We start from the raw sequence: 27,006 nt of genomic DNA, 5'->3' as shown, positions 1-27,006 counted from the left end.
AAACTCTGAGGCTTAAGCTATCCAAACCTGAACTCCTGATCTGACCCTGCCTCCCACCACCCCCTGCCCTGCCAGAAAAAGCCCTGCTTCTTATTTCCATCTCAGTTGGTGACTACTTTATCCTTCTAATACTCAGGCCAAAAACCTTAGAGTTACTCTTCAATCCTGTCTTTCTCTTTCACTCTACATCTACCTATCAGTAAATTCTGTCACCTTTACCCTCAGAATATACCCACAATCTGACCACTTACCACCTCTGCTGCCACTACCCTATTCTGAGCTGACAGAGTTGTCTCTTGTCTACATTACTTCAATAGGCTAGTCTATTATATTATCTACATAGCAGAGAGAGTGATAGATTATGTCACTCCTGTGCTCAAAACGACTTCCAGTGGTTCTTTGTCTTACCCAGAGTACAAGCCAAAGTTCTGTTAATGGCCTCCATTTCTCATCTCATGTCTTACTACACTCACCTTTGCTCACTCCATTCTTGCCAACGTATAAAGTAGCACCCTGGGTCTTTCTCTCTATGGGGAAATTCTTCCTACAATATCTGTATGACTAACTCCCTCACCTCCTTCAAGTCCTTACTCAAATGTTGCTTTGGGTGAATTTATTATTTTTGTCTCTTTTGTTTTAATTTATAAATGACCAAAATGTGTAAGTTTATAGGATGCAATGTAATGTTTTGATACATGTGTACATATTGCAATGAGCATATCAGGCTAATTAACATATCCATCACCTCACATACCATTTTTTTGTTGTGAGAACATTTAAAATGTACTCTTAGCAATTAACCATGGTCACCTTACTGTGCAATAGATCACCAAAACTATTCCTCTTGTATAACTGAAACTTTGTACCCTTTGACCAACATTTCCCCTTTTAACACCCACCCCACCCTCCTGCTGCTGATAACCATTACTCTACTTCTGTGAGTTCGTATTTTTAGATTCTGCATATAAGTGAGATCATGTGACATTTGCCTTTTTGTGCCTGGCTTATTTTACTTAGCATAATGCCCTCTAGATTCATTCATGTTGTCACAAATGACAGAATTTTATTCTTTTTTAAGGCTGAATAGTATTCCATTGAGTGCATACACCACATTTTTTCAATCTATTCATCTGTCAATAGGCACTTAGATTGTTTATATATCTTAGTTATTGTGAATAATGTTGTAGCGAGCATGGCAGGGCAAATGTCTCTTTAACATACTGATTTTAATGCTTTTGGATATATACTCAGAAGTGGGATCGCAGGATCATCCTAAGTCTCTCACCTCCTTTTGGTCCTTAAACAGATCTTGTTGTTTTGGGGTGTTTTGTTTTGTTTTGGGGTTTTTTTGTGGTTTTTTTGGTTTGGTTTTTTGTTTTTTTGTTTGTTTTTTTTGGTTTTTGGGTCTTCAGATTCTAGATTATTTTCTGGATAGTTGAGACTTCCAAATTATTGATCTTTGTTACTTTGTTTACTTTTCCTCTTTGCATGTGAATCAGTCATAAAATCAGACCATAATTTTTAAATCTGCTGTCATTGATTCCTTAAACTTGCACACAGTTAGAAAGCAGAGACTAGGATCTATATTCAGAGACTAGGTCTCTGAATACACCAAGGAGTCTATGCCATCTTTTTCACCTTCAGACCTGAGCTAGCTAATTGAATGCATCCTTGGAACTGTTATTAACCCTATGGGCCTCTGAGATACAGGTAGAGACCAGCCTGGATGTATCACTTTCCACTGCCAAGGGGCTTGCAGCCAAGATCACTTTTACTAAAAATAGTTCACAAGCTAAGGGTCTCCGATCATACATTGATATGGTTCTGAGAGATCCCTTTCTATTCGTTCCCATGACCTAAGCTAAAATAGTGCTGGAGGGCTTGTGAAAATCAAATCTGTGTTTCAGGATAGCATATCTGTGATTATATATGGTTCAGCTATAGTATTTGGGTTTAAACCAAATATCTTACTAATATTTCGGGTAAAGAGATTTTTTATCATAGTTTTGTATATGTATGTGTCATTTAATTGTTTTAGGGTAGTCAAGTGCATATGTGTGTATGTGTGCATATATGTGTGTGTGTGTTGTGTGTGTTTATGTGTATATGTGTGTGTGTGTATATATATATATATATTTTCCCCCAGTGTTTACCAAGTGAGTGAAACAGAATTATTAACATCTTTTTTGAATTAATACTACATGCCAGTTGCTTTGCATGAAAGTAAAACTGATATTAAAACTTTATTTTCTTTTTTAATTTCAGAGAAGTATTCAAGCATTTATACAGATAGGAATCAAGATAATCAACAATGTCTGTCACTGAGGAAGACCTGTACCACCATATGAAAGTAGTAGTTCGTGTACGTCCAGAAAACACTAAAGAAAAGGCAGCTGGATTTCATAAAGTGGTTCATGTTGTGGATAAACATATCCTAGTTTTTGATCCCAAACAAGAAGAAGTCAATTTTTTCCATGGAAAGAAAACTACAAATCAAAATGTTATAAAGAGACAAAATAAAGATCTTAAATTTGTATTTGATGCTGTTTTTGATGAAATGTCAACTCAGTCAGAAGTTTTTGAACACACTACTAAGCCAATTCTTCATAGTTTTTTGAATGGATATAATTGCACAGGTATTTGTTCCAATTTGGGATTTAATTTCTCTATCCGATTTCACTTGTACATTAGGAGAGACATCTACTTGAACCTTCTAAATATAATTAAATTTAAGGTGCTTGTATACAAAAAATTCTTAACAAATTCAATAGACTTGAACTGTAAATATAGACTTTCTTTGAAATTTTAGTAATCATATATAACTTATATATAATTTGTGAACCTTTCTCTTCCAGGGCCTTACTGTGGCCACTATAGACATCTGTCCTTTCAGTTACCCATGTTATTAAACCACATGCTTATTGCAATTAACATCAGTTTTCTCATAATTTGTATTAATAACTTTTCCTACAGCTTACCTGTGTTATTATCTATTCCCGGATAGTAGTCAGACATTTCTGAACATTTGACAGTTTCTTTGCAGCAGTTTTTCTTCATGGCTCACTGAAATAAAAATGTTTAAGTTGGTAAAGGATAGGAAGAGACTAAAGATCAAAAAACTACGTATGGAGTACTACACTCCTTACCTGAGTGATGAAAAAATCTGTACACTAAACCCTGCAGCATGCAATTTACCCATGTAACAAACTTGCATTGTACCCCCGAACCTAAAATATAAATTGGAAAGGAGGTAAAAGTGTTAAGATCCCATGTTAATTATCTCATACCCTTTAGCCCATTGTTAGCACAAGAAGCATCTTTAGTGCTTTTTTCCACCTTTCAAGAAAGCCACATTGATTTCCTTAAAAAAAAAAAAAAAGAGAGAGATACCCAAGATGCAAAATGGCCAGTTATTCAATGCTTACTAGGCACTAAACTCCATTATTAATATCTGATTTTTGTAATTATTAGTATTTATGACATTTTCCCCAAGACAGCTCACAACTATAACATGTTTCACTGTCTGTTCGTGATTCATTTCAGTTTTATCATGGAAGACATACCCTCTTGGTCAAGTAAGGATGGAATGTGGTTTATTGATTGGTACTGCTGTGATTCCCATTTTTAAGAAGATATTCTTTTCTTCATTCATGAAACTTCATATGTCTCTAGAGATTTTGAAAATTTCGTAACTCTTAAGAAAAAAAGTAGACTCTCTATCAAAGTACTCTTGAATTTTTGGTTTCTTTTTGGCTTTCTTTATATTCTTACTCTGCCTTTAAGACAGCTTAAGAATATGCTGTCTTAAATCTTCCTTATATACTAACTTACATAAAATAGAACAAAGTAAAACATACACCATGTTGATTCCTACTGAAAAGTATTTTTGTGGTTTGTGCATTTGGTTTAGCAGACAGATTGAATTTATAAAAATATTTTCAACCAGTAATGATATGAGAAGTTATTGCCTTAACTGATTATTGTATTGGGTGTTTACCATATGTAATTCACAGAGTGGATTTTTCTCTTTTCTTTTTGACGGAGTCTTGCTCTGTTGCCCAGGCTGGAGTGCGCTGGTGCAATCACAGCTCACTACAGTCTCAACCTGCTGGGCTTAAGCAATCCTCCCATCTCAGCCTCCTGAATAACTGGACTACAGGAATGAGCCACTGCCCTCAGCTAATTTTTTGAAAATTTTTGTGGATACAAGGTCTCACTGTGTTGCCCAGGCTGTTCTCAAACTCCTGGGCTCAAGCAATCCTTTGGACCTTAGCTGTCCAAAGTACTGGGCTTGTAGGGATGAGCCACCAAGCCTGACCCACAGAGTGGATTTTTTATACATTTGGAGAAACACATGACTTTCTTGTACTGAATCGAATCTTGGAAACAAAGTAATTCACCTAAAACATAAAAAGGAATCTTATAAATGGCATCTATCTGGTATTTATTCGAGTATCTGCTTTGTGGCAAGCTATTTGTTAGGTGCCAAGGATACATGGCCTCTGCCTTGGTGGAGCACTTAATTGGAAATACAGTGTGATACATGCCAGAAGAGAGGGGTGTGGATATGCAGCATATACTGAGGACTGAAGTGAAAGAGTGGATGTGTTTGCCTAGAACAATGAGGGAAAGCAGAGAAAAATGATATTTGTGCTGAGCATTTAGAAGCAGGTGGAAGTTTTCCAGCTGGATCAAGTAGAGGGACTCCTCAGAACAAAAACAGCAGAGTAGAAAGGAGCAGCAAATGTTGAGAATATTGAACAATTAAGTATCCCTAGATCACAGCAAGGAAGCAGTAGACTGGCAAAATAAGCAGGCACCCTCTGAGTGCTTTATAATATTCCAAAGTGAGGAATTTGAACTTACATAAACCTGGAACAATTAAGAAGGTTTATTGTATTCCACTTTCTTTTTCATAAAGATGACTACAACTTGCAAAGGATAAAGAAGATGGAAGATGAAGACTAATCTGTAGGGAGATTTTAAGATTGCTTTGAAAGAGTAGTTGTTGGGGGGGGGTAGTGATACCATTTATCAGAATAAGGAATATAGGAGTAAGAGTAGATTTCTGGTAAGATTCACAGGTTTTGAGGATAAGACTATAATTTTGGATTTGTAGGGTTTAAAGATACAGTTCAGGATATCCAGATGGAACTATCCGCTAGATAGAAGATATAATAGTGTTATATGTCATAACAAAGACTTTTGATTCCTTTCTTAAAAACTCAGTACTTGCCTATGGTGCCACTGGCGCTGGGAAGACTCACACTATGCTAGGATCAGCTGATGAACCTGGAGTGATGTATCTAACAATGTTACACCTTTACAAATGCATGGATGAGATTAAAGAAGAGAAAACATGTAGTACTGCAGTTTCATATCTGGAGGTAAGTTGGCAATTTAGATTAATCAATAGTTTTGAGAAGTCATTGACATGATTCATTGAAATGATTTTATTACATAAGAGTTTTCCAGTGAATATATAAAATCATTAAAATTCCTTGTCTTGAATATTTGTTATGCATCTTTTTCTGTTAAGGTTTTTTTTTTCCTGGCAAAATTTCAAACTTAGAGAAGTTGCAACAATAGTATAAAGAACTTCCAGATACCCTTCACACAGATCCCCCATATGTTAACATTTTACTGCATTTGCTTTCTATGTGTGTGTATACATTTCATTCTTTCTGAGCTAGGTTGCAGACTTGTAAAAACAGGACTTTTTTTAAATAACTGCTAAATAGGTACCAAAATCAGGAAATTAGCAATGATACAATATAATTACCTGTAGATCTTAGTGAGATTTTGCTAGTTATTTCATTAATACCGTTTATTGTAAAAGAAAATTGTATTCAGTTGTATCTCTTTAGTCTCCTTAATCTGTAATGTTTTGTCTTTTACGACACAGCCATAAAATTCCTCAGTTTGGATTTGTCATGATTAGATTCAGATTATGCACTGAGAGTAACACAAGCAAAGTGATGTTGACTTCTTACTGCATCACAAAAGGCTTAAGCCATTGATTAGTCCCCATACTGGGAATGTTAACTTTGATCAGTTTTATTATGCTGATGTCTGTAGAGTTTCTCCACTTCGAAGATACTGTTTTGCCATTTACAATTAGTAAGTGCTATGTATGTAGACAATGTAAATATTCCTTACTCCTCAAACTTTTATGTGTTGGTATTAGCATCCACTGATGATTGGTGACTGAACCAGTTACTATTATGATGGTAGATAGTGGTGATTTTTAAATTCCATCATTTCTTGTACATTTCTTTATTGACTTTCTACTATAAGGAAGAGTTTTCCCCTTATTTTATCAGCGTCCTACATTTTTACTTTATTCAATATATTATAATCCCTTTCTGTAATCATTTTTTGTATGTTCAAATTGTGTAAGATTTGGCTAGTTGAGGCTTCTTCATGTTGTCTCTTGTGTCCTTTTGAAATGCCTCATCATTCTTTGAGGCCTTCTACCCTCTTAATAGTCCACAAATGGCAACTAAGTGGCAGACACTCTAACTTTGCATTCAAATAGTGTTTCAGAAACCAGTACAGAAACATAAAAACCCTGATTTCACTGCCTGTTTATTTCTGGTGCCAGAAATTTTCTGTTATTAACATCTTGTAGTTTGGTTCCTACTGAGAATTTCATCCAAAGATTGATTAAAATCATATATGTTGCTAAAAATTTCTTCATTAGAACTTACCGATAAAAAAGAAGTAAAACTCATTTTCTTTGGTTAAGTGTGAAAAGAATTTTTCTGAACTCAAATTAGGAAAAGAGGGTGCCAGCATTCATTATTTCTTCCTTAGATCCTTTTTATAACTGGGACGATTTTGAAGTTTGGTTATTTTCACAATTTTTACTTTTTCTTTTAATCTGCTTTCATATTATTAATGATAAGGCAGTGTATAATATGATTTTCTACTCAAGCTATGCACCAGAATTGCCTATAGATCTTTTTAAAAATAGGCCTAGGCCTCACATTTTGGATATTTTAATTTAGTAGGTCTGGGGTGTGTCTGAGGCATCTGTGTTTTTTAAATGCTCCCAAGTGAGTCTCATACATAGACCAGCTTGAGGGCAATTATTCTAATTATTGATTTGGTATGATTGAAGTGGATAAGGGGAAGCAATAGAAAACTGCTGCTCATCAAAAAGATATGATTAAGAAGTATTTCTTCATATTATCATTTTACTACTTTTAAGGGTTTACTACATTCTAATGCCTATCATTCCTTGTAAAGAATTGTACCAGCAATGAATTATCACTATGAGCTACTTATTAGAACACAGAAGGAAATAACACAAAATAATTTTTTAGAGACTAAATTTTGTTATTTTTTTTCTTAAATCTTGTCAGTAATAGTTGTAATTGTCATTTGGTTAGCAGGTAATAAACTTTATACCTTTCATAAATTCATAAAATCAGACCAATAGTACTACATAGAAATGTGTGTTACTTATAAAAATTACTTTTTAAAAAATGACCAGAGATATAAAATACAGATGTGTATTCAGTATGATGCAATAGAGTGAAGCTGTCTGGGCTCCAGTTCCTACTCTGCTAATACCTTTATGACCATGGACAAATCATTTAACCTCTCAGAACCTTAGTTCCCTCATCATTCAAATGGGTCTCCTTTTGAAATTTATTATTAGTAATTATATGTCAAAATTAATGTAATTGAAGGATAATTGAAACAAATACCACCTGTCCTTGAGTGTGGGTTTTCTGTAACATTTAAGCTCCAAAATTTAAAAAGTTTAGACTACTTGGACATTGTGAAATAACAGATATTTTCCACAGTAAGAACCATGCCATCTTCATACAACCTGCATTTCAGTTTCCCAGAATTTCTCAATGCCGTGTGTTCCTTATATTTCCTGAAAATAAGAAAATGCACTTCAGCTATCTTACTTATCTGTGTTTCGCCATAGTCATCAAGGCGGAAATACTGAGTGATGGTATAATGACTCCAACTTTAAGTTTCAATTTCAAACCTAGGTAATCAAACTCTTCAATTTTCTGGAATGATAGAAAATTAATGGCAACATGAGATTGAAGGTATGAGGTGAATAAAAGTGAGGTGCTGCTTGTCTTTAGGATAAAATTCTAATAATTTTAAATCAGCAATGCATGTGTGATGTTATCACCTTTTTTTTTTTTTTTACATCAATACTAAAGCAGTTCTTTTTATTTTAAGGTATATAATGAACAGATTCGTGACCTCTTAGTAAATTCAGGGCCACTTGCTGTCCGGGAAGATACCCAAAAAGGGGTAGTCGTTCATGGACTTACTTTACACCAGGTATGTATATAAACATCTTTTTCCCTATTAGAATAGCAAATGTGACTATTAAGCCATTTTCACCAGCCATGCACTTAGTTTCCATCTTGTTTGAGAAAAAAAAAACTAATGATGTGCAGAATTTAAATGATTAGGGTGTATTTTTAGTGTTATTTTGTTTTAAAATACTGACTGAGCTTTTTAAAAGCATTTTTTATATTTCATTTTTAAATTTTAATCTACTTATGTATGTATGTATGTATGTATTTTGTGACCGGGCTATGAGACTGGCTAATTTTTGTATTTTTGGTAGAAAACAGGATTTCACCATGTTGTTCAGGCTGGTCTCAAACTCCGGGGCTCAAGCAATCTGCCCGCCTTGGCCTCCCAATGAGTGAGCTTTTCTTACAAAAATCTGCTTGAACATTTAATGTCATATTATTCTATTTAACACAGAGACTAGACTCTGCTCCTGAGAAACTAGATTTTATCTTTTATTCTTCATATAAACACACACAGTACTAAGCAGACGAGACACAGTCAGTATTTAATAGGATTGAATTTATAGAAAACATTTTCTTTCACCTTTAAATATTTTTGTTTTTGAACATTTATTGAAAAATTTAAAGATATATTGCTGATTTTTAAATTTTTCTTCTGCTTAAACTTCTCCAGCCGAAATCCTCAGAAGAAATTTTACATTTATTGGATAATGGAAACAAAAACAGGACACAACATCCCACTGATATGAATGCCACATCTTCTCGTTCTCATGCTGTTTTCCAAGTAAGAGGCCACTAGACTATCACTCTTAAAATTGAATTTAAAATAAATGAAGCTAAATTCATAAATGATCATTTTCATATATGTGAAAAAATCTGTCTGTAGACTTCACTTGTCAGTACTTTTCTTACTTTGTAGCTTTGAGAAGTTTCTGTCACCAAGAAAATTTATAATTTAGATGTTTAAAATAAAAATAGAAAATTTCTACCTTTGTAAACATACAGAAGAGTAAAGTTGTAGTAATAAAAGTTATTTTGTTTTTGCTGAAAATATTTAATCTTTTCAATAGATAATCTTATATTCGCAGTAAAATTTATCTCTATAAATCTGGACTTATAGAACTAATAATTTGAGAATATACTGATTCATCTTTAAAAGATTTCACCATAAGGACTATGTAAATAGTTGCATTCCTTAAGGAAGTATGATTCAGTTGGCACAGTACCTTTTAGGAATACAATTCCGGCCGGGCACAGTGGCTCAAGCCTGTAATCCCAGCACTTTGGGAGGCCGAGACAGGCGGATCACAAGGTCAGGAGATCGAGACCATCCTGGGTAACACAGTGAAACCCCGTCTCTACTGAAAAATACAAAACACTAGCCGGTCAAGGTGGCGGGTGCCTGTAGTCCCAGCTACTTGAGAGGCTGAGGCAGGATAATGGCGTGAACCCGGGAGGCAGAGCTTGCAGTGAGCTGAGATCCGGCCACTGCACTCCAGCCTGAGCAACAGAGCAAGACTCTGTCTCAAAAAAAAAAAAAAAAAAGGAATACAATTCCAGAAAGACCTAAAGCATAGGTTAATACCTATTATTTCTTATAGTTTCTAGTCCTGTTAATATCCAAATGACAATATAAAGCTTCTTTTAGTATTATGCCATCTGAGATTCCTCTTATAAGAAAGAAATTGTTATAGTTGAAAGAATTCATATTGAAGGCAATCAAACCATTCATATAGTCCCTAGTCAACAAAAATTTCGTTTATCTTTTTTTTTTCTTACCACTAACTCTTCGACTATTAATAGTCTTGAGAGAAATATTTCTCTGTGAAACTGAGATGTCTCTGAAATATCTTAGATCCTACTTTATAAAAAATTTAATAAATGGGCTTTATAATTAAGTAATATCTTACCTTCCTCATCTTTTGTTTTCCACCTAATGTAGTTCAGATAATTCTTACAGAGTAGCTTAAAATATTTGAATATATTATGCTTTACTAGGTAGTTGAAAATGACAAGTAGACTTTACTATAGTCATGTGCCACGTAACGACATTTCAGTCGACAACAGTCCACATATACAACAGTGGTCCCATAAGATTACAACAGAGCTGAAAAGTTCCTATTCATCTAGTGATGTCATACTCATCGTAATGTCATGGCGTACCACATTACTCAAATGTTTGTGGTGATGTTGGTGTAAATGAACCTGCACTGCCAGTTATATGAAAATATAGTACATACAATTATATACAGTACATAAGACTTGGTAATAAATGACTGTGTTACTGGTTTATGTATTTACTTTTTATTGTTATTTTAGAGTGTGCGCCTACTTATTACCCCAAAAGCAGTCTGCTACTTTCTGTTTACCAAGTCTGTTGATTTCATCATTTTCTCTTGTGTTTGATTTATGATATTTTCACAATGAGGAAATCACCTAACAGTGCATTTCTCAGAACATAGCTCTGTTGTTAAGTGACGCAAGACTGTACTGCTTTTTTAATATATAATATTTTAATTATTAGGACATATACAAGTTTGGGGTATTAGAATAAATGTACTCTTCAGTTTGGATCAAGATTCAAATTCAACTTGTCTTGAGGGGCGATCTCCAGATAAATGCAAGGCATTCTGACCAGTAGCTTTGGTTTTTTCTTAGGAATGTTATTTCTATAGGACCTGTGTTTCTAACCATCACCTCTGATAATTCTATGTTCTGGTTCAAGGGGTACCAGAATACAAATGGAAGTTTTGTTCTTCTATCAGGTCAAGAGTTATTTTTCCTCTGATACACATATAGAAAGTCTTTTCATTTTTGTATTTTTCTCAGCTATAGTGATTACTTCTAGTGCTCTTAAGTACCAATTAGATTATACCTTGTTCAGTTGTTTTTTAAAATGAAAATGATTTTGATTTTGTGCTCTATTAAAATATATATTTCCCTTTTAGTTTTGTTAAATCTTATCCTCATTTTTTTCTATTTTGTAATTTCAAAAAGATTTATTTGCGACAACAAGATAAAACAGCAAGTATCAATCAAAATGTCCGTATTGCCAAGATGTCACTCATTGACCTGGCAGGATCTGAGCGAGCAAGTACTACCGGTGCTAAGGGGACCCGATTTGTAGAAGGCACGAATATTAATAGATCACTTTTAGCTCTTGGGAATGTCATCAATGCCTTAGCAGATTCAAAGGTAGGCATTATATGTCTATTTGTTAAATAGTTTGAAATATTGAACTAGATAAGAAAGATACTATTTAATATGATTTTGTTTTAAACATCTGGTATATATCACATTTCAAGAGTATATCAGTAATGTTAATATATACATCAAAGACCTCAGAAAACCTAGTGTATTAAAAAAACTGATTTTATTTCTTTTTTAATTTCCAGTTTTATAATCAGAATTGGTTAAATAGAAAGTAATGAATACCAGATTGATAGTTAATATTTTATGGCACATTCTCATCACTTACTTTGAACTTAGTTTTTAAAGTGATCATTTAATGATCACTACACAGCAAACATGATAATTAAATTGGCATGAAGACAAACTAACCATATTTTAGAAAAACTAAATTCTGTTGTTTGGTATTTTATATAGTATAAAATTGGGGTAAGTATTAAAGGGTGTTGATTTTTTTTTTTTTAAGAGGAATTTAAGTTATAAAACATCATGAAATCACCTAATAAGATAATGTTTACTAGATGCTTTTGGGCATATTTAAAAATAGTTTACATATGCCATATGCCAGAAGTGCTTACCTAGAACACACAACATAGATATTTGTAAAAATGACATCCTTTCTAAAAAGTTATAATACGGCAATTTAAGTTAAACCATCCTCGAAAGCTTTAGCTTGTTAAACTGTTCAAAAAGCTCATCACTGGTCATTACAGAAATGCAAATCAAAACCACAGTGAGATACCATCTCATGCCAGTTAGAATGGTGATCATTAAAAAGTCAGGAAACAACAGATGCTGGAGAGGATGTGGAGAAATAGGAACGCTTTTACACTGGTGGTGGGAGTATAAATTAGTTCAACCATTGTGGAAGACAGTGTGGCGATTCCTCAAGGATCTAGAACCAGAAATGCCATTTGACCCAGCAATCCCATTATGGGGTATATATCCAAAGAATTATAAATCATTACTAGAAAGACACATGCACACCTATGTTTATTGCAGCACTATTCACAGTAGCAAAGACTTGAAACCAACCCAAATGTCCATCAGTAATAGACTGGATAAAGAAAATGTGGCACATGTATACCATGCAATACTATGCAGCCATGAAAAAGGATGAGGTCATGTCCTTTGCAGGCACATGGATGAAGCTAGAAACCATCATTCTCAGCAAACTAACACAGGAACAGAAAACCACACACTGCATAGCATGTTCTCACTCATAAGTGGGAGTTGAACCATGAGAACATGACACGCCAGGCGGGGCCTGTCAGGAACTGTGGGGTCTAGGGGAGGGATAGGATTAGGAGAAATACCTAATGTAGATTACAGGTTGATGGGTGCAGCAAACCACCATGGCACATGTATACCCATGTGAGAAACCTGCACGTTCTGTACATGTATCCCAGAACTTAAAATATAATTTAAAATTTTAATTTAATTAAAAAAAAAAAAGCTTTGGCTTGTTAAATTGTTCAAAATGTTACCTTTTGATTTAGAATAAAGTATATTAAAAGAATTGGAGCAAGTTTTAAAAAAAAAAATGGCAATTTACTGAAATGACATGAAGATTGCAATAGCAAGATGTCTTTTATATTCTAAGTTAAAATCCCAAACTTGTAAGCAGACAACATGATATAGAGACAGATTTTTTAAACTTAAGCCATTCATAAGATTTTTGCCATGTGAACTAATCTTTAATTTTTTAATAATGACTCCTATTGAGTCATTTGTGAGGCAGTGTTTAATGTATGTCTTATACATGTAAAATCACTTAAAATAGCACCAGCAGTGCATATTTCACACTGTTTGGGAAAGACTGCTATGGTGGAAAGCATATTGCTACTGAGAATTGGGGGAACTGGGACCTATTTCTAGCTCTGTGAATACCAGCTTTGTGACCCTAGTCAAACCACTTCACTTTATGCTTAGTTTCAATTTCCTCTTCTGCAATATGAAAGATATACGTTGGATAACATTAGGTTGCTTTTAGCTTAACATTGTAAAGAATCTGTTTTTATATAAAAGTTTTACTTTCTGGAAAATTTATTTGTTACTTCAAAATCGGAAACAAAACTTAGCAACATTTATTTGTTACTTCTACTTCTTTCTTTTTAGGTAAAAGAAAATCTTGAAGTATTAGGTTCTTTTAGAACTCTATAGTGATTTCAGGAGAAATGTCTGCAACATTGTAATTATAATTTATTTCATATCTTTTTAGATGGTTATTTAGGGAGAGAAGTAGCTCTAAGCCATGCAGAGTTCTTATTATTCCTCTAGTATGTTTGTTTAGGACATCTGTTTACTTTTGTGTTTTAATTTTTTTCAATGATTGGAAATATTTTTAAATAGACATTTTCAAATAGTTTTAGATTTACAGAAAAGTTACTAAGATGATACAGAAAGATTTTGTTAAATATGCTTCACACCCAGTTTTCCCTATTGTTAATTTTTTATATTAATATGGTACATCTATCACAACTAATGAACCAATGTTGATGTATTATTTTATTTTGAACTAAAGTTCATACTTATTCAGATGGAGATATTTTTAAATATAATATTTGTTTCATATATTCACTGAATCCTGTAAGATTCATTGTCATCACCTCAATCACAAATTACAAGTCTGGACAAAATTGGGTAGTGATTAAGTTCTTATAGTGAAGTGTAGGGTCAAGCCCTATGGGACTTGGCGGGTGTTCTCCCCATGTGCGGAGAGGAGAGATTGTAATAAATAAAGACACAAGACAAAGAGATAAAGAGAAAACAGCTGGGCCCCGGGGGACCACTACCATCAAGATGCAGAGACCGGTAGTGGCCCCGGCATGCTGATATTTATTGCATACAAGACAAGGGGGCGGGGTAAGGAGGGTGAATCTTCTAAGTGATTGACAAGGTGAAGCAAGTCACATGATCATAGCACAGGGGGCCCTTCCCTCTTAGCCGAAACAGAGAGATGGCAGCATACGTCAGTGTTTTCTTCTATGCACTTATAAGAAAGATCAAACTTTAAGACTTTCACTATTTCTTCTATCTCTATCTACTATGAACTTCAAAGAGGAACCAGGAGTATGGGAGGAACATGAAAGTGGACAAGGAGCATGACTATTGAAGCACAGCACCACAGGGAGGGGTTTAGGCCTCTGGATGAGTGCAGGCAGGCCTGGATAATATCCAGCCTTCCACAAGAAGCTGGTGGAGCAGAGTGTTCCCTGACTCCTCCAAGGAAAGGAGACTCCCTTTCACGTTCTGCTAAGTAATGGGTGTCTTCCCAGACACTGGCACTACCGCTTGACCAAGGAGCCCTCAAGCAGCCCTTATGCGGGCGTGATAGAAGGCTCACCTCTTGCCTTCTAGGTCACTTCTCACAATGTCCCTTCAGCACCTGACCCTACACCCACCAGTTATTCCTAGGTTATATTAGTAATGCAACAAAGAGTAATATTAAAAGCTAATGATTAATAATGTTTATAATAATGATTGATAATTGTCCATGATCATCTCTATATCTAAGTTGTATTATGACTATTCTTATTCTAACTATTTTCTTTATTATACTGAAACAGTTTGTGCCTTCAGTCTCTTGCCTCGGCCCATCGGTAATCCTCTGCCCACAGTGAAGTGTTAAAAGTCGTAGCAGGTTTGCATTTAAATGTGGAAAATGACATTAGGTCTCTTCTTTTTTGTACTTTCAGAGAAAGAATCAGCATATCCCTTACAGAAATAGTAAGCTTACTCGCTTGTTAAAGGATTCTCTTGGAGGAAACTGTCAAACTATAATGATAGCTGCTGTTAGTCCTTCCTCTTTATTCTACGATGACACATATAACACTCTTAAGTATGCTAACCGTGCAAAGGACATTAAATCTTCCGTAAGTCTGTTTACTCTGCCTTTGTTTTGAAGGTATTGGCTGCATATGATTTTTATAATTCTAATGAAAGTATTAATTAGGGTTATGTTTCTACATAATGAGTTAGGCAGCTGAGGGTTAGAAGGCTCTTTGCTAACCTGCTTAGTTGAACATTAATGTAGACAGTTAAAGCATAAAGCATCTTATTATATATATAAAGTAGATACTATGATTCGATCTTTTGGGTACTAGGTACTTGTTGTTGTTGTTGTTGTTGTTGTTGTTGTTGTTGTTGTTGTTGTTGTTGAGACGGAGTCTCGCTCTGTCGCCCGGGCTGGAGTGCAGTGGCCGGATCTCAGCTCACTGCAAGCTCCACCTCCCGAGTTTACGCCATTCTCCAGCCTCAGCCTCCAGAGTAGCTGGGACTACAGGCGCGCGCCACCTCGCCCAGGTGGCTTTCTTCCTAACCTCTTTCATGTCATGGCATATTGTATTTGGATGACACCTTGGAGTAATCAGTCAAAACTTTAACACATTTGTTGCAGCCCAGGATGATGCTCTGCTTTCGCTGAGAACCAAAACTTTCTACCTGAAAATCTTGGATATGTTAATCTTTCCAAGCCTATTATTTCATCTGTAACATAGGTATAAAGCTTATTTTTAAAAAAGTCTTTTCTACATAATTTATAGTCCACATTCATTATGTTGATGTAGCAATCTCTGTATTTCTCCAGAAATATAATAGTAATTGGTTAACGTTAGTATTTTTGCCAAATACGTGGTGTACTTAAAAACATGTATATCGGCCGGGCACAGTGGCTCAAGCCTGTAATCCCAGCACTTTGGGAGGCCGAGATGGGCGGATCACAAGGTCAGGAGATCGAGACCATCCTGGCCAACACGGTGAAACCCCATCTCTACTAAAAAAAATACAAAAAAAACTAGCCGGGCGAGGTGGCGGGCGCCTGTAGTCCCAGCTACTCCTGAGACTGAGGCAGGAGAATGGCGTAAACCTGGGAAGCGGAGCTTGCAATGAGCTGAGATCCAGCCACTGTAATCCAGCCTGGGTGATAGAGCAAGACTCTGTCTCAAAAAAAAAAAAAAATGCATATCAAAACATGTATGTTTAAAATTATAATATATCAGGGTTGAAAAAACATAGAGTTAAGCTGTTGTGATGACTCCTCCTCTTTTCCCTTTCCCCTTTGCCACTCTCCTTAAGTGTCTGAAGTTGAGCATGTTATTGTCATCTTAAGAAAAATATTCCCAGGCTCTTTATATAATTAATTCTAAAAGATCATACTATATGGGTATACGGAAAGGTTTCTAACACACGATTTTCATGTAGCCCTTACACTAGCCCCTTGAAGAATGAATTCTTAGCTCCACTTTACAGATGAGTAACCCAAACATCAAACAGTTAGAATTCTAAGTCAGGTTAAGTGAGAAGTAGGCAAGGTCTCAATATCAAGTATTTGGATTTATATGTTTCATATTCTCTCTACTATACCATAAATGTCAAGGGGCCCATACTATGATAAAAATGTTAAAATATAGTAAGAACTAAGTGAAAACTAATTGAATTCCTGAAAGAGTAGCATGAAAAACTATCTCTGCATTTCTTAGAAGTCAAAGGAAGAAGAATGTAGGGAATTTTATTGTATTGTGATTACATGCTTATAAATACCTTTTCTCAATAAAGTAATTTCTTTATAATTTTATTTATATTATTAATGTGCTCAGCAGCAGATCCTCTTGTCATAGATTTTAAACATGAGCATAATTGTCACAAATTCTGAATTCATAGAACTCAATGAAAATACAATGTCATTTTATTCATGTATTTATCTATGTGATTATCTCTCTATAAACAATCATAATTTCTATCTTTCAACAGTTGAAGAGCAATGTTCTTAATGTCAATAATCATATAACTCAATATGTAAAGATCTGTAATGAGCAGAAGGCAGAGGTATGTCTTTACATTTTATGCTAGTCTTGCTCAGTTCTTCATTTATAGAATTTTATAATCTTAATTGTCCAAAAATTTAGTATATTTTTCTGTTAAAATTAAAATCTGGTTAATTCAGTTATTTTTTACAGCTAAAATTTGGCTGTGGCCATGTAAATGACTTATTTTGTATTTTAACTAGTGATTCTCTCTACTAGATTTTATTGTTAAAAGAAAAATTAAAAGCCTATGAAGAACAGAAAGCCTTCGCTAATGAAAATGACAAAGCAAAGTTAATGATTTCAAACCCTCAGGAAAAAGAAATTGAAAGGTAAATATTACATTAAGATCTAATTTTGAGGTATTTATTGTTTTAAAATTTTGTTAAATATTTTATATTAATTATCTTTTGTTATGTCTTTTATATGTACCTACATATGTATGTTTATAATTTCATATATACATACATACATAACAAGCTTGACTCAGAGATATTGCAGATTTAGTTCTCCAGACCACTGCAATAAATGAAATATCATAATAAAATGAGTCACAAAAATGTTTTGGTTTTCCAGTACATATAAAAATCATGTTTACACTATGCTATAGTCTATTAAGTGTGCAATAGTGTTATGTCTGAAAAGATAATGACCTTGCTTTAATTTTAAAAATACTTTATTGCTAAAACATGCTAATGATAATCTGAACCTTCAGCAAGTCATAATCTTTTTGCTGGTGGAGGTCTTCCCTCAATGTTTATGGCTGCTGACTAGTAAGAGTAATGGTTGCTGCAAGTTGGAGTGGCTGTGACAATTTCTGAAAATAAGGCAACAATGAAGTTTACTGCATAGATTGACTCATCCTTTCATTAGAGATTTATCTGTAGTATGTGATGCTCTTTGATAGCATTTTACCCACGGTAGAACTTCTTTAAAATTTTGAAACAATCCTTTCAAACCTTGCCACTGCTCTATCAGCTAATTCATGTCATATTCTAAATCCTTTGTTATTTCAATGTATATAGCACCTTTATAAGGAATAGGTGGTAAACTTTCTCAAGAAACTGTTTTCTTTGGTTATCCATAAAAGCAGCTCTTCATTTCTTCAAGTTTAATCATGAGATTGCTGCAATTCAGTCACATCTGAAGATATGACGTCTGAAGCCTAAAGGCTCCACTTTCTAAATCTAGTTCTCTTTCATGTACACCACATCTGCAGTTACTTTCTTCACTGAAATCTTGAACCCCTCATAGTTATCCATGAGGATTGGAATCAACTTCCTCCAAATTCCTATTAATGTTGATGTTTTGACCTCCTTACACATATCACAAATGTTCTTAATGGCATCTACAATGGCAAATTCTTTTCAGAAGCTTTTCAATTTATTTTGCCTAGATCCATCAGAGAAGCACGATCCATGAAAGAAAGAATCTATAGCAGCTATAGCCCTACAAAATGTATTTCCTAAATAAGAAGACACAAAAGTCAAAATTGCATGATCCATGAGCTGCAGACTGGGTGTTCAGTTAGCAGACCTGAAAACATTAATCTTCTCATACATCTCCATCAGAACTCCTGAGGGACCAGGTGTATTGTCAGTGAGCATTAGTATTTTGAAAGGAATATTTTTTTCTGAGCAATAGGTCTCAACAGTGGGCTTAAAATATTCAGTAAACAGATATGCTGTCCTCTACGCTTTGTTATTCCGTTTATAGAGCACAAGCAGAGTTAGATTTAGTATATTTCATAGGGGCCCTAGGATGTTTGTAAATGGTAAATGAACATTGACTTCAACTTAAAGTCACCAGCTGCAAAAGCCCCTGACAAGAGAGTCAGCCTGTTCTTTAAAACTTTGAAAGTAGGTATTTACTTCTCTCTAGATCTGAAGGTCCTAGATGGCATATTGTTTCAATAAAAGGCTGTTTTGTCTATCTTGAAAACCTGTTGTTTAGTGTAGCCACCTTCATCAGTGATCTTGGCTAAATTTTCTGGATAACTTGCTGCAACTTCTACATCAGCACTTGCTGCTTTACCTAGACTTTTATGTTCTAGAGAAGGCTTTTTTTCTTAAACTCTATGAACCAGCACCTGCTAGTTTCAAAGTTTTCCTCTGCAACTTCCTCACCTCTCTCAGCCTTTGCAGAATTGAACAGATTTAGAAGGCTTGCTCTGGATTAGGCTTTGACTTAAAGGAATGTTCTCGCTAGTTTAATCTATCCAGACCATTGAAACTTTTTCCATATCAGCAATAAGGCTGTTTCACTTTCTTAGTGTGTGTGTTCACTGGAGTAGTACTTTTAATTTCCTTCAAGAATTTTTCCTTTGCATTCACAACTTGGCTAAATGTTTTGTGCAAGAGACTTAGCTTTTAGCCTATCTTGGCTTTCTACAAGCCTTCCTTTATAAGGAAGCTTATAGCTTAGTAATTTCTAGCTTTTGATTTAAAATAAGAGACATGCAACTAACTCTTCCTTTCACTTGAACACTTAGAGGCCATTTTAGAGTAATTATTTGCCCAATTTCAATGTGTTTCAAAGAGTAGGGAGGGCTGAGGAGAGGGAGGGAAACAGCCAGTCAGTGGAATAGTCAGAGCACACACAATACTTGATTAAGTTTACTGTCTTATATGGGCACAGTTTGTGACATTCTAAAGCAATTACAATAGTAACATCAAAGATCACTGGTCACAAATCACCATAACAGATATGTAATAATGAAAAAGTTTAAAATATTTCAAGAATTGCCAAAATGTGATACTGTAAGCTCATGCTGTAGGAAAAATGATGCTTATAGACTTGCTCACAGCAAGATTGCCACAAACCTTCAATTTGTTAAAAAAACAAAAAAGCAGCGTATGCAAAGCACAATAAAAGAAGGTATGCCTGTATAAATATTCTCAACTGAATTCAAGAAGTCAGTGATTTCTCTTTACATTTCACACTTTGTAGATCAAGTAAATTTAGTTTTTATTTTACAGATATTGAAGAGAACCAGAACTTAGGTATAAGATAGTGGAGACAACACCAGTTGTGTCACCTGTAAACTTAGTTTAATTTTAGTGGTGCCTATGTTGTTCTTTTCTGACATAATCATTATTTATATATTTCATGTAAATCTATTCTTCATTTTTTAACTCTCTATAGCTTATTTAATCTGCTTATTGAGCCTAAATGGGTAATTATTTGAATGAACACCTCTCAGTGATATAAACCAATACAGAATTTTGAGAGGTTTCTAGTAAGCTTCTTAGCAGGTAAATTTTTAAAAACAAAGCAGTTAGTAATATAGTATGCAAAAGTACTTTTTCCTCAAGTAGCTAAGACAGTTTTCCAAATTGACCATCCAGACACTGGATCAAGATGTTAATTTTGAGTACTTCTAGGAAGACAATAAGGAATTCCTGTATTAAACAAGTTTGGAAATTACTCCATAAGGAATCTAGGAGACTTCCAAAGTACATCAGCTTATTAAAGGCTTTGAGAAAACCTGTAGTAAAGGAATCTGTTTGACTTTGATTAAAGTTGAGTAAAGGTAAACTTACTTGACATTCTCCAGAACCAGTTATCTGTTATTAGTGTGAGAAACCAACTACAACTTAAACCAATGATTATTCATACTGTTTTGGAGCTCTAGAATTAGTAGAAAGTGTCTCGGTATATATAAGGAAAACAAGATTATAGTCAAAAGTGGCTGTCAGACATGATCCAGCTATAATTGTTTTAAGTTGCATTTGTGTGTTGAAGTTTTATATAAAATATTTTACAGTATTGCTTAAGAAATAAGTAAAAATGATTTCTGGTTTTTCATCTCATCAAAGAAAACTTTTAACTCTGATATAGTATCATTAGTTGTTGTTATTTCATTTTGTTGATTAAATGTGGGAGCAGTCCTCATGTAATTGGATATCTATTAGAATTCACCAGCTTCTCAAATTTGTAGTAACTGATTCCGTAAAATTACTTAGCACTGCTTAACCAACTCTATACCAATTAAAACCTTACAGATTAGTAAACTTTTCTGGAGTTGATGGCTTTAAATCATTGAACCTTTCTCTCTGGTAAGGCCCTCCTTTCAGGAGGGAAGGGCCTGAGCTATGAAATAAGTATTTGGATGTTTTTCATATTTCAACCTGGCCTTTGACCAACAATAAAAACTTTGATTTTAATTCTGGCAATATGTTAAGTAAGTTACTTGTATTTATGAAGAAGGTAATGATAAAATTATGTACCAAATAACCTTTGTCATTTCCCCTAAAAATTACTGCCTTTTGAAATAAATGTATGAAATATCCTTTATTGTATCTATCATACTGTTACTTGGGACTTTTTTAACGCCATGAATTTTCAAAGTGTCTTTTGTTATAACATTTTTATGACGTTTAAACAGATAAAAGGAAGAATCTACAGTATTTTCTGTCTATCAAAGCTATTTGGAAATGTAATTCTCAAAAGGAAATCATAGAAAGAAAACACAATTGTTCTTTTATAAAGAGTAATTATAAAACTTCACTTATGACTATACCCATAAAATTGTGGAGTTTAATATTCATTTTGTAGTACCTAAAAATATTGGTGCAGATACTTTTAACTTGCATGTTTGCTTAGAACTCTTTCAGTTTTAAAATGAAAATTTTATTGTTGTTGTTAAGGAGCTCTCTAGAAACCTTTGATACTAATTCCCTTCCTTCCATCCTAATCAGTGAACACTACCAACTAAAATAAGTCTAGACCACAAAATTGACAAATATTTAACTTTGTCCTTGAATAAAAAGTTATAGAAAAACTAAGAAATGATCTTTAAGTATAAGCTAAAGATAACTTATCAACTCATTTACTGGCATTACCATTGGTGTAATATAATACAACGAAATCACAATGTCTGTACATATTTTCTATGAAATATTTATCAGTTTGACAAAACTGCAGTAAAGTCAGTGTTTTGTGGCTTATATTCATTCCCAATAGAGTTTCATTAAGAACTACTGACGTAAATTGGCAGTGTTTTTACCACTGATCTTTATGAGTGTATCTTAAATTCTGGCCAGTTTAGAACATTTATTTTTAAATGCATGTACTTGATTTTACTTTATTTTAAAGTCTTCACAGTTATGAATGTTTATACTGTTATTGTACCTCAGAGCTGATCTATGACTTAAAACCATGAATATACTTTAAAAAATTAAAATATTGCACTGACCAGTGTTCTACTGACCCAGAAGGATACAGGATTGCAGGTTCTATCCAGAATTTTCATAAAATTTAATCAGCTTGAAGTCTGTGGTCATTTGGAAATCTGAATCAAACTCTTCATCTTTGATATTCTAGACCTATATTGCCCTTAGGAGGAAGCACACTGCAGCAGCTTTTCTAGGTTTACCACATTATAAACTTGGATGTTTTGAGTCCTGGAAGTGTCAGTTGATTCTTAGCCAGGCTGTAGGGGGTACCTAACCGTATGGTCTGTTTTCACTATAACAAATTCTGAAGCTAAAAACTGGCTCTGTCACTTTCCCTAGGGGACCATGGAGGCACCATATGATTATGCCTCCTACTGCTTGTTCTTTCACGGTGAGCCAACACCAAAACAACACATAATGCTGTGTTGCTAATAGGGCCTTGTGAATTTGGATAGTGCACGCCCAGGTTGTCATCCTTTTCCGACAAACAAAAATTATTTTATTTTTGCTAAGCAGTTGGATTACATATAGATGTAAGCATAGACAAAATGCAGTATGTTAGCAATACCAGACACCTTATGATGCCCATATCTTTCAGCAACATGATCTTCATTGGGCGAGAAAGAGAAAAACCTAATGTAGTAGAAGTAAAGTTAATAACTTTTTCTAAACATCTTTTATAATAGGAAATAGTCATTTTTACTTACTTGCTGTTTATCATTGAGTGTAGTTCTGTGAATTACATATATTCCTTTGTTTATGCATTTCTTTTAAGTAAACTTTGTATGATTTGTTACAAAATTAGTGAGATTCTGTAATGTGTTTTAATTTTGGTAGGTTTCAAGAAATCCTGAACTGCTTGTTCCAGAATCGAGAAGAAATTAGACAAGAATATCTGAAGTTGGAAATGTTACTTAAAGAGAATGAACTTAAATCATTCTACCAACAACAGTGCCATAAACAAATAGAAATGATGTGTTCTGAAGACAAAGTAGAAAAGGTAATTAACAATTTTCTAATTAAATTTTAGGCAGTATAAAAACATGGAGGCTTCCTGTGTTGCCCAGGCTGGAGTGCAGTGGTGCGACCTCAGCTCCCTGCAACCTCTGCCTTGTGGATTTAAGCAATTCTCCTGCCTCAGCCTCCCAAGTACCTGGTATTACAGGCATGTGCCACTATGCCCAGCTAATTTTTGTGTTTTTAGTAGAGATGGTGTTTCACCATGTTGGCCATGCTTGTCTTGAACACCTGACTTCAGGTGATCCGCCCGCCTCAGCCTCCCAAAGTGCTGGGATTACAGGCGTGAGCCACCATGCCCAGCCTGGTGGGGGTACTTCTAACTCTAGAAATTTGATAGTCAAGCTACTTACTCACCCATTCTTTACAGACATCTGGAAATGTTGAAGGAAATGTAGCAAACATTTTTTTAAATACATAGTTAAGTGCACAAAAAAGAAATTTTAATTCCTGGATGTCAGTAACAAAAAGGGAACAAACAAACAAAAACAACAGAATCTCAGTTACAACTGTTGTTTTTCTGGGCATTTTATGGAACTTTTAACACGAAGTTTACCCACTCAGGGACAGCCAGTTACTAAAGGTAGAGCAATAGAAGCAGTGTATCAATAGAAGCAGGATGCAGGCAGTAGCTTACAACTTAGACCAACTGGAGATTTTTGTTGTCAGAGAAGAATTTTATCGTTGAAATTGTTAAATGTGCGAGCGCAGGGGCCTAATGAAAAGCAGACCAAACATTTAATCAGTTTTACTGTTTTTTTTAATACAATAATATACTGTCCTCTCCCCTCCATACACAGACCACTCCCACTATTCTACCTTTGATGTACATTTCTACTTAGATAAGAGACCCAAAGGAGACAGTGAGTTAGAAATGAGAGCTCCTATCTAGAGCCTGAAATTTCAGAGGTCTATATCCTTTATACTAGGAGTATATCAGGAAAAAAAAATTCTTGCCAACCATCACAGTTGGCAAGGATGGTTGCTTTTCTTACCCCAAGTAACCATGCCTGGGGTAAGAAAAAAAAAATCATTTGAACACTACCTTTATAGGCGTGCTTTTAACAATGATTGAGGTTTAGATTATTACAACCCATGTATTTTGTTTGGAAAACCCCTAAAGTTGGTCAATTAAAATGCACAATGTTATCAAACCAATGATACCACTAGAAAACCTGGCAGAAGCAATGCAAAAATCAGCCTCTTAAGAGAAACAGATTCTCAACTCTAGCCACTAATGAACTCACCATCCAAAATTACAAAACACATGGAGACATAATTTACTCTAGACAAGATTCAGTACTCTCAGCAAATATGACAGAACTCTGAAATCTTTAGATACTAGAGCAATCTAATAGAAGCTATAAGAATGAACAAAGATAAAGGAATCAAAGATAAAAACACCACAAAAAAAGAACATTCAACTGTGAGGAAAAAACACATGAAACTTTCAGAAATTAAAGATTTATTCATTAAAATTAAAGCCTCGCCATATTGATACAATACCAGAAAATGTTAGAGCACTTTACATACACTCTTTTAATTCTCAGAAAACCCCATGAAATATTTAGTAATATTGTCCTAATAATAATAATGAGGAAACCAAAATACAAGTTATTTTGTCCAAGGTGACACAGCTCGTAGGTGCTGAGTTCTGATTTTATCTGTAGCATGCCAATGCTAGAACCTATGCTCTTATGTTTATGCTTTTTTACATGAACTGGGAGACAGATATGAGAAAATTACACCAAATGCAGGATAAAGATAACACATGTGGACAAGATGTTGTTATATAAAGGATAGACTTAATGTAACAAGAAGAAAAGTCATACATTCATCTAATAGGCATTTCAGAAGGAGATATTTAGTGAAAAAGAGCAATATGCAAAAATTTATGGTTGAGAATTATGTAGAACTAATAAGATGTAAATTCAAGAAGCATGAGTTCTAAGCAGTATAAGATAAATATATACCTAAACTTGTGAAACTATGGAGCACCAAAGATCAGAAAAATAAATATTTTGAAAATGCTGACAGTTCTCCCTACTTTTAATATTCATTGGTGATGAGTTTCTTTGTATTTTTATGTATTTTATGTAATTTAATTGCATAGACATATGATATTCAAATACTACTTATTAAAAAGCTTTATCTTATAAATAATTGCCCATTCCTCTCAAACTACCACCCCAAACGTGTTTTCTTCTTTTCCTACTTTCACAGAAGTAATAATTATATAGAAAAATTTTCCTTTTCTTAATGTCCAGAAGCTGTCAAATTTTAAAGAGTGCTTTTCAAAGCTAACACTTTAGTTTTTTCTTAGCCTATGAAATGGGAAAGATATGCTATACTGGAAATTAACCATAAAGCTTTCAGTAATGTATCATTGATAGCAGTTTGTCAGTAGTTATTAAACTATATTATCAAATTAGTAATATATTTACTGTTTTATGCCTTAATGAAATTTTCTTTTCAATTTTATGTTGTGAGATGCATTTAAGATGTTCCTCACGTTCTTTTAAGGCAGAAAGGAAACTGAATTTATTTCTTTGAATTTATATATTGCTGCTATATTTGTATTTTCACTTTCATGAACTTCAAATTGTTGCCAGTATTCTTTGATAAATGCAATGACTTCCAAATAACAATATCTCATTGGATTAATTTATCAGTTTGTTGTTGTGAACTTCTTTCATATGCTTGCTAAACAAATTTCTGAAATAGTACCATATTATATAAGAATTATATATTTTATTTCAAATTTTTAAGATGTTTTTCTTCTTTTCTTTATTTTTTATGTTTACTGTATTTTATTTTTGGAGATGAGGTCTTGCGCCACGGCTCACACAAACCTCCCAAGTAGCTCAGACTCCCAAGCAGCTGAGACTACAGGTGTCTACCACTATGCCCAGTTTATTTCAATTATTAGCACTTCTTATATTACATAGTAATCTTCAGTGGGTAATAATTCTTCTCAGTTTTGTAAAGATGTCCTTTATGTAATTGTCAATTATTTGAATGTACAGTTATCTGATTTACTTTTTGACAAAAGGCAAGAAATGCAGCCATAGGAAGCTGATATTGACTTAACATCTCAACTTTAACAAAACTCTTATTGAACACTTGTTTATATGTAAAACCTTGTGCTTGACACAATAGAGGTAAAGAAAGAGAATTTTGCCCTTCAATTATTTACACACTAGTTGGAGCAATAAAAATAATAAAAATGATAAGGCACTATATGATTGTCATATAAATAGTAATAATAAAAACAGCTGATATTATCGAACACTATTTGCCAGACATTTTTCAAAGTGCTTTGCATGGATTAATTACTTTTTTGTTTTTTTTTCATACTTTAAGTTCTAGGGTACATACGCATAATGTACAGATTTGTTACATATGTGTACATGTGCCATGTTGGTGTGCTGTTCCCATTAACTCATCATTTACATTAGGTGTATCTCCTAATGCCATCCCCCCTCCCCCCACCCCACAACAGGCCCCAGTGTGTGATGTTCC

General features: G+C 34.1%; 1 protein-coding gene across 1 annotated transcript in view; it reads left to right on the top strand.

Annotated features, from left to right (window-relative positions):
- The window catches only part of KIF18A (kinesin family member 18A), an 86,378-nt gene that overhangs the window by 7,981 nt on the left and 51,391 nt on the right, over window positions 1-27,006 (top strand). The window contains exons 2-10 of the mRNA XM_011936322.1: window positions 2,266-2,636; window positions 5,230-5,387; window positions 8,212-8,316; window positions 8,971-9,081; window positions 11,295-11,492; window positions 15,185-15,361; window positions 17,238-17,312; window positions 17,510-17,622; window positions 23,305-23,467. Coding sequence (XP_011791712.1) covers window positions 2,312-2,636; window positions 5,230-5,387; window positions 8,212-8,316; window positions 8,971-9,081; window positions 11,295-11,492; window positions 15,185-15,361; window positions 17,238-17,312; window positions 17,510-17,622; window positions 23,305-23,467 — 1,425 coding nt within the window. The 5' untranslated portion in view covers window positions 2,266-2,311. The remainder of the gene's footprint in view (window positions 1-2,265; window positions 2,637-5,229; window positions 5,388-8,211; window positions 8,317-8,970; window positions 9,082-11,294; window positions 11,493-15,184; window positions 15,362-17,237; window positions 17,313-17,509; window positions 17,623-23,304; window positions 23,468-27,006) is intronic.

The sequence above is a fragment of the Colobus angolensis genome, unplaced genomic scaffold (genome assembly GCF_000951035.1).
Source record: "Colobus angolensis palliatus isolate OR3802 unplaced genomic scaffold, Cang.pa_1.0 Scaffold152, whole genome shotgun sequence".
NCBI classification, from domain to species: domain Eukaryota; kingdom Metazoa; phylum Chordata; class Mammalia; order Primates; family Cercopithecidae; genus Colobus; species Colobus angolensis.
Note: the sequence above shows the minus strand (reverse complement) of the source record. Positions and strands in the feature narration are given on the sequence as shown.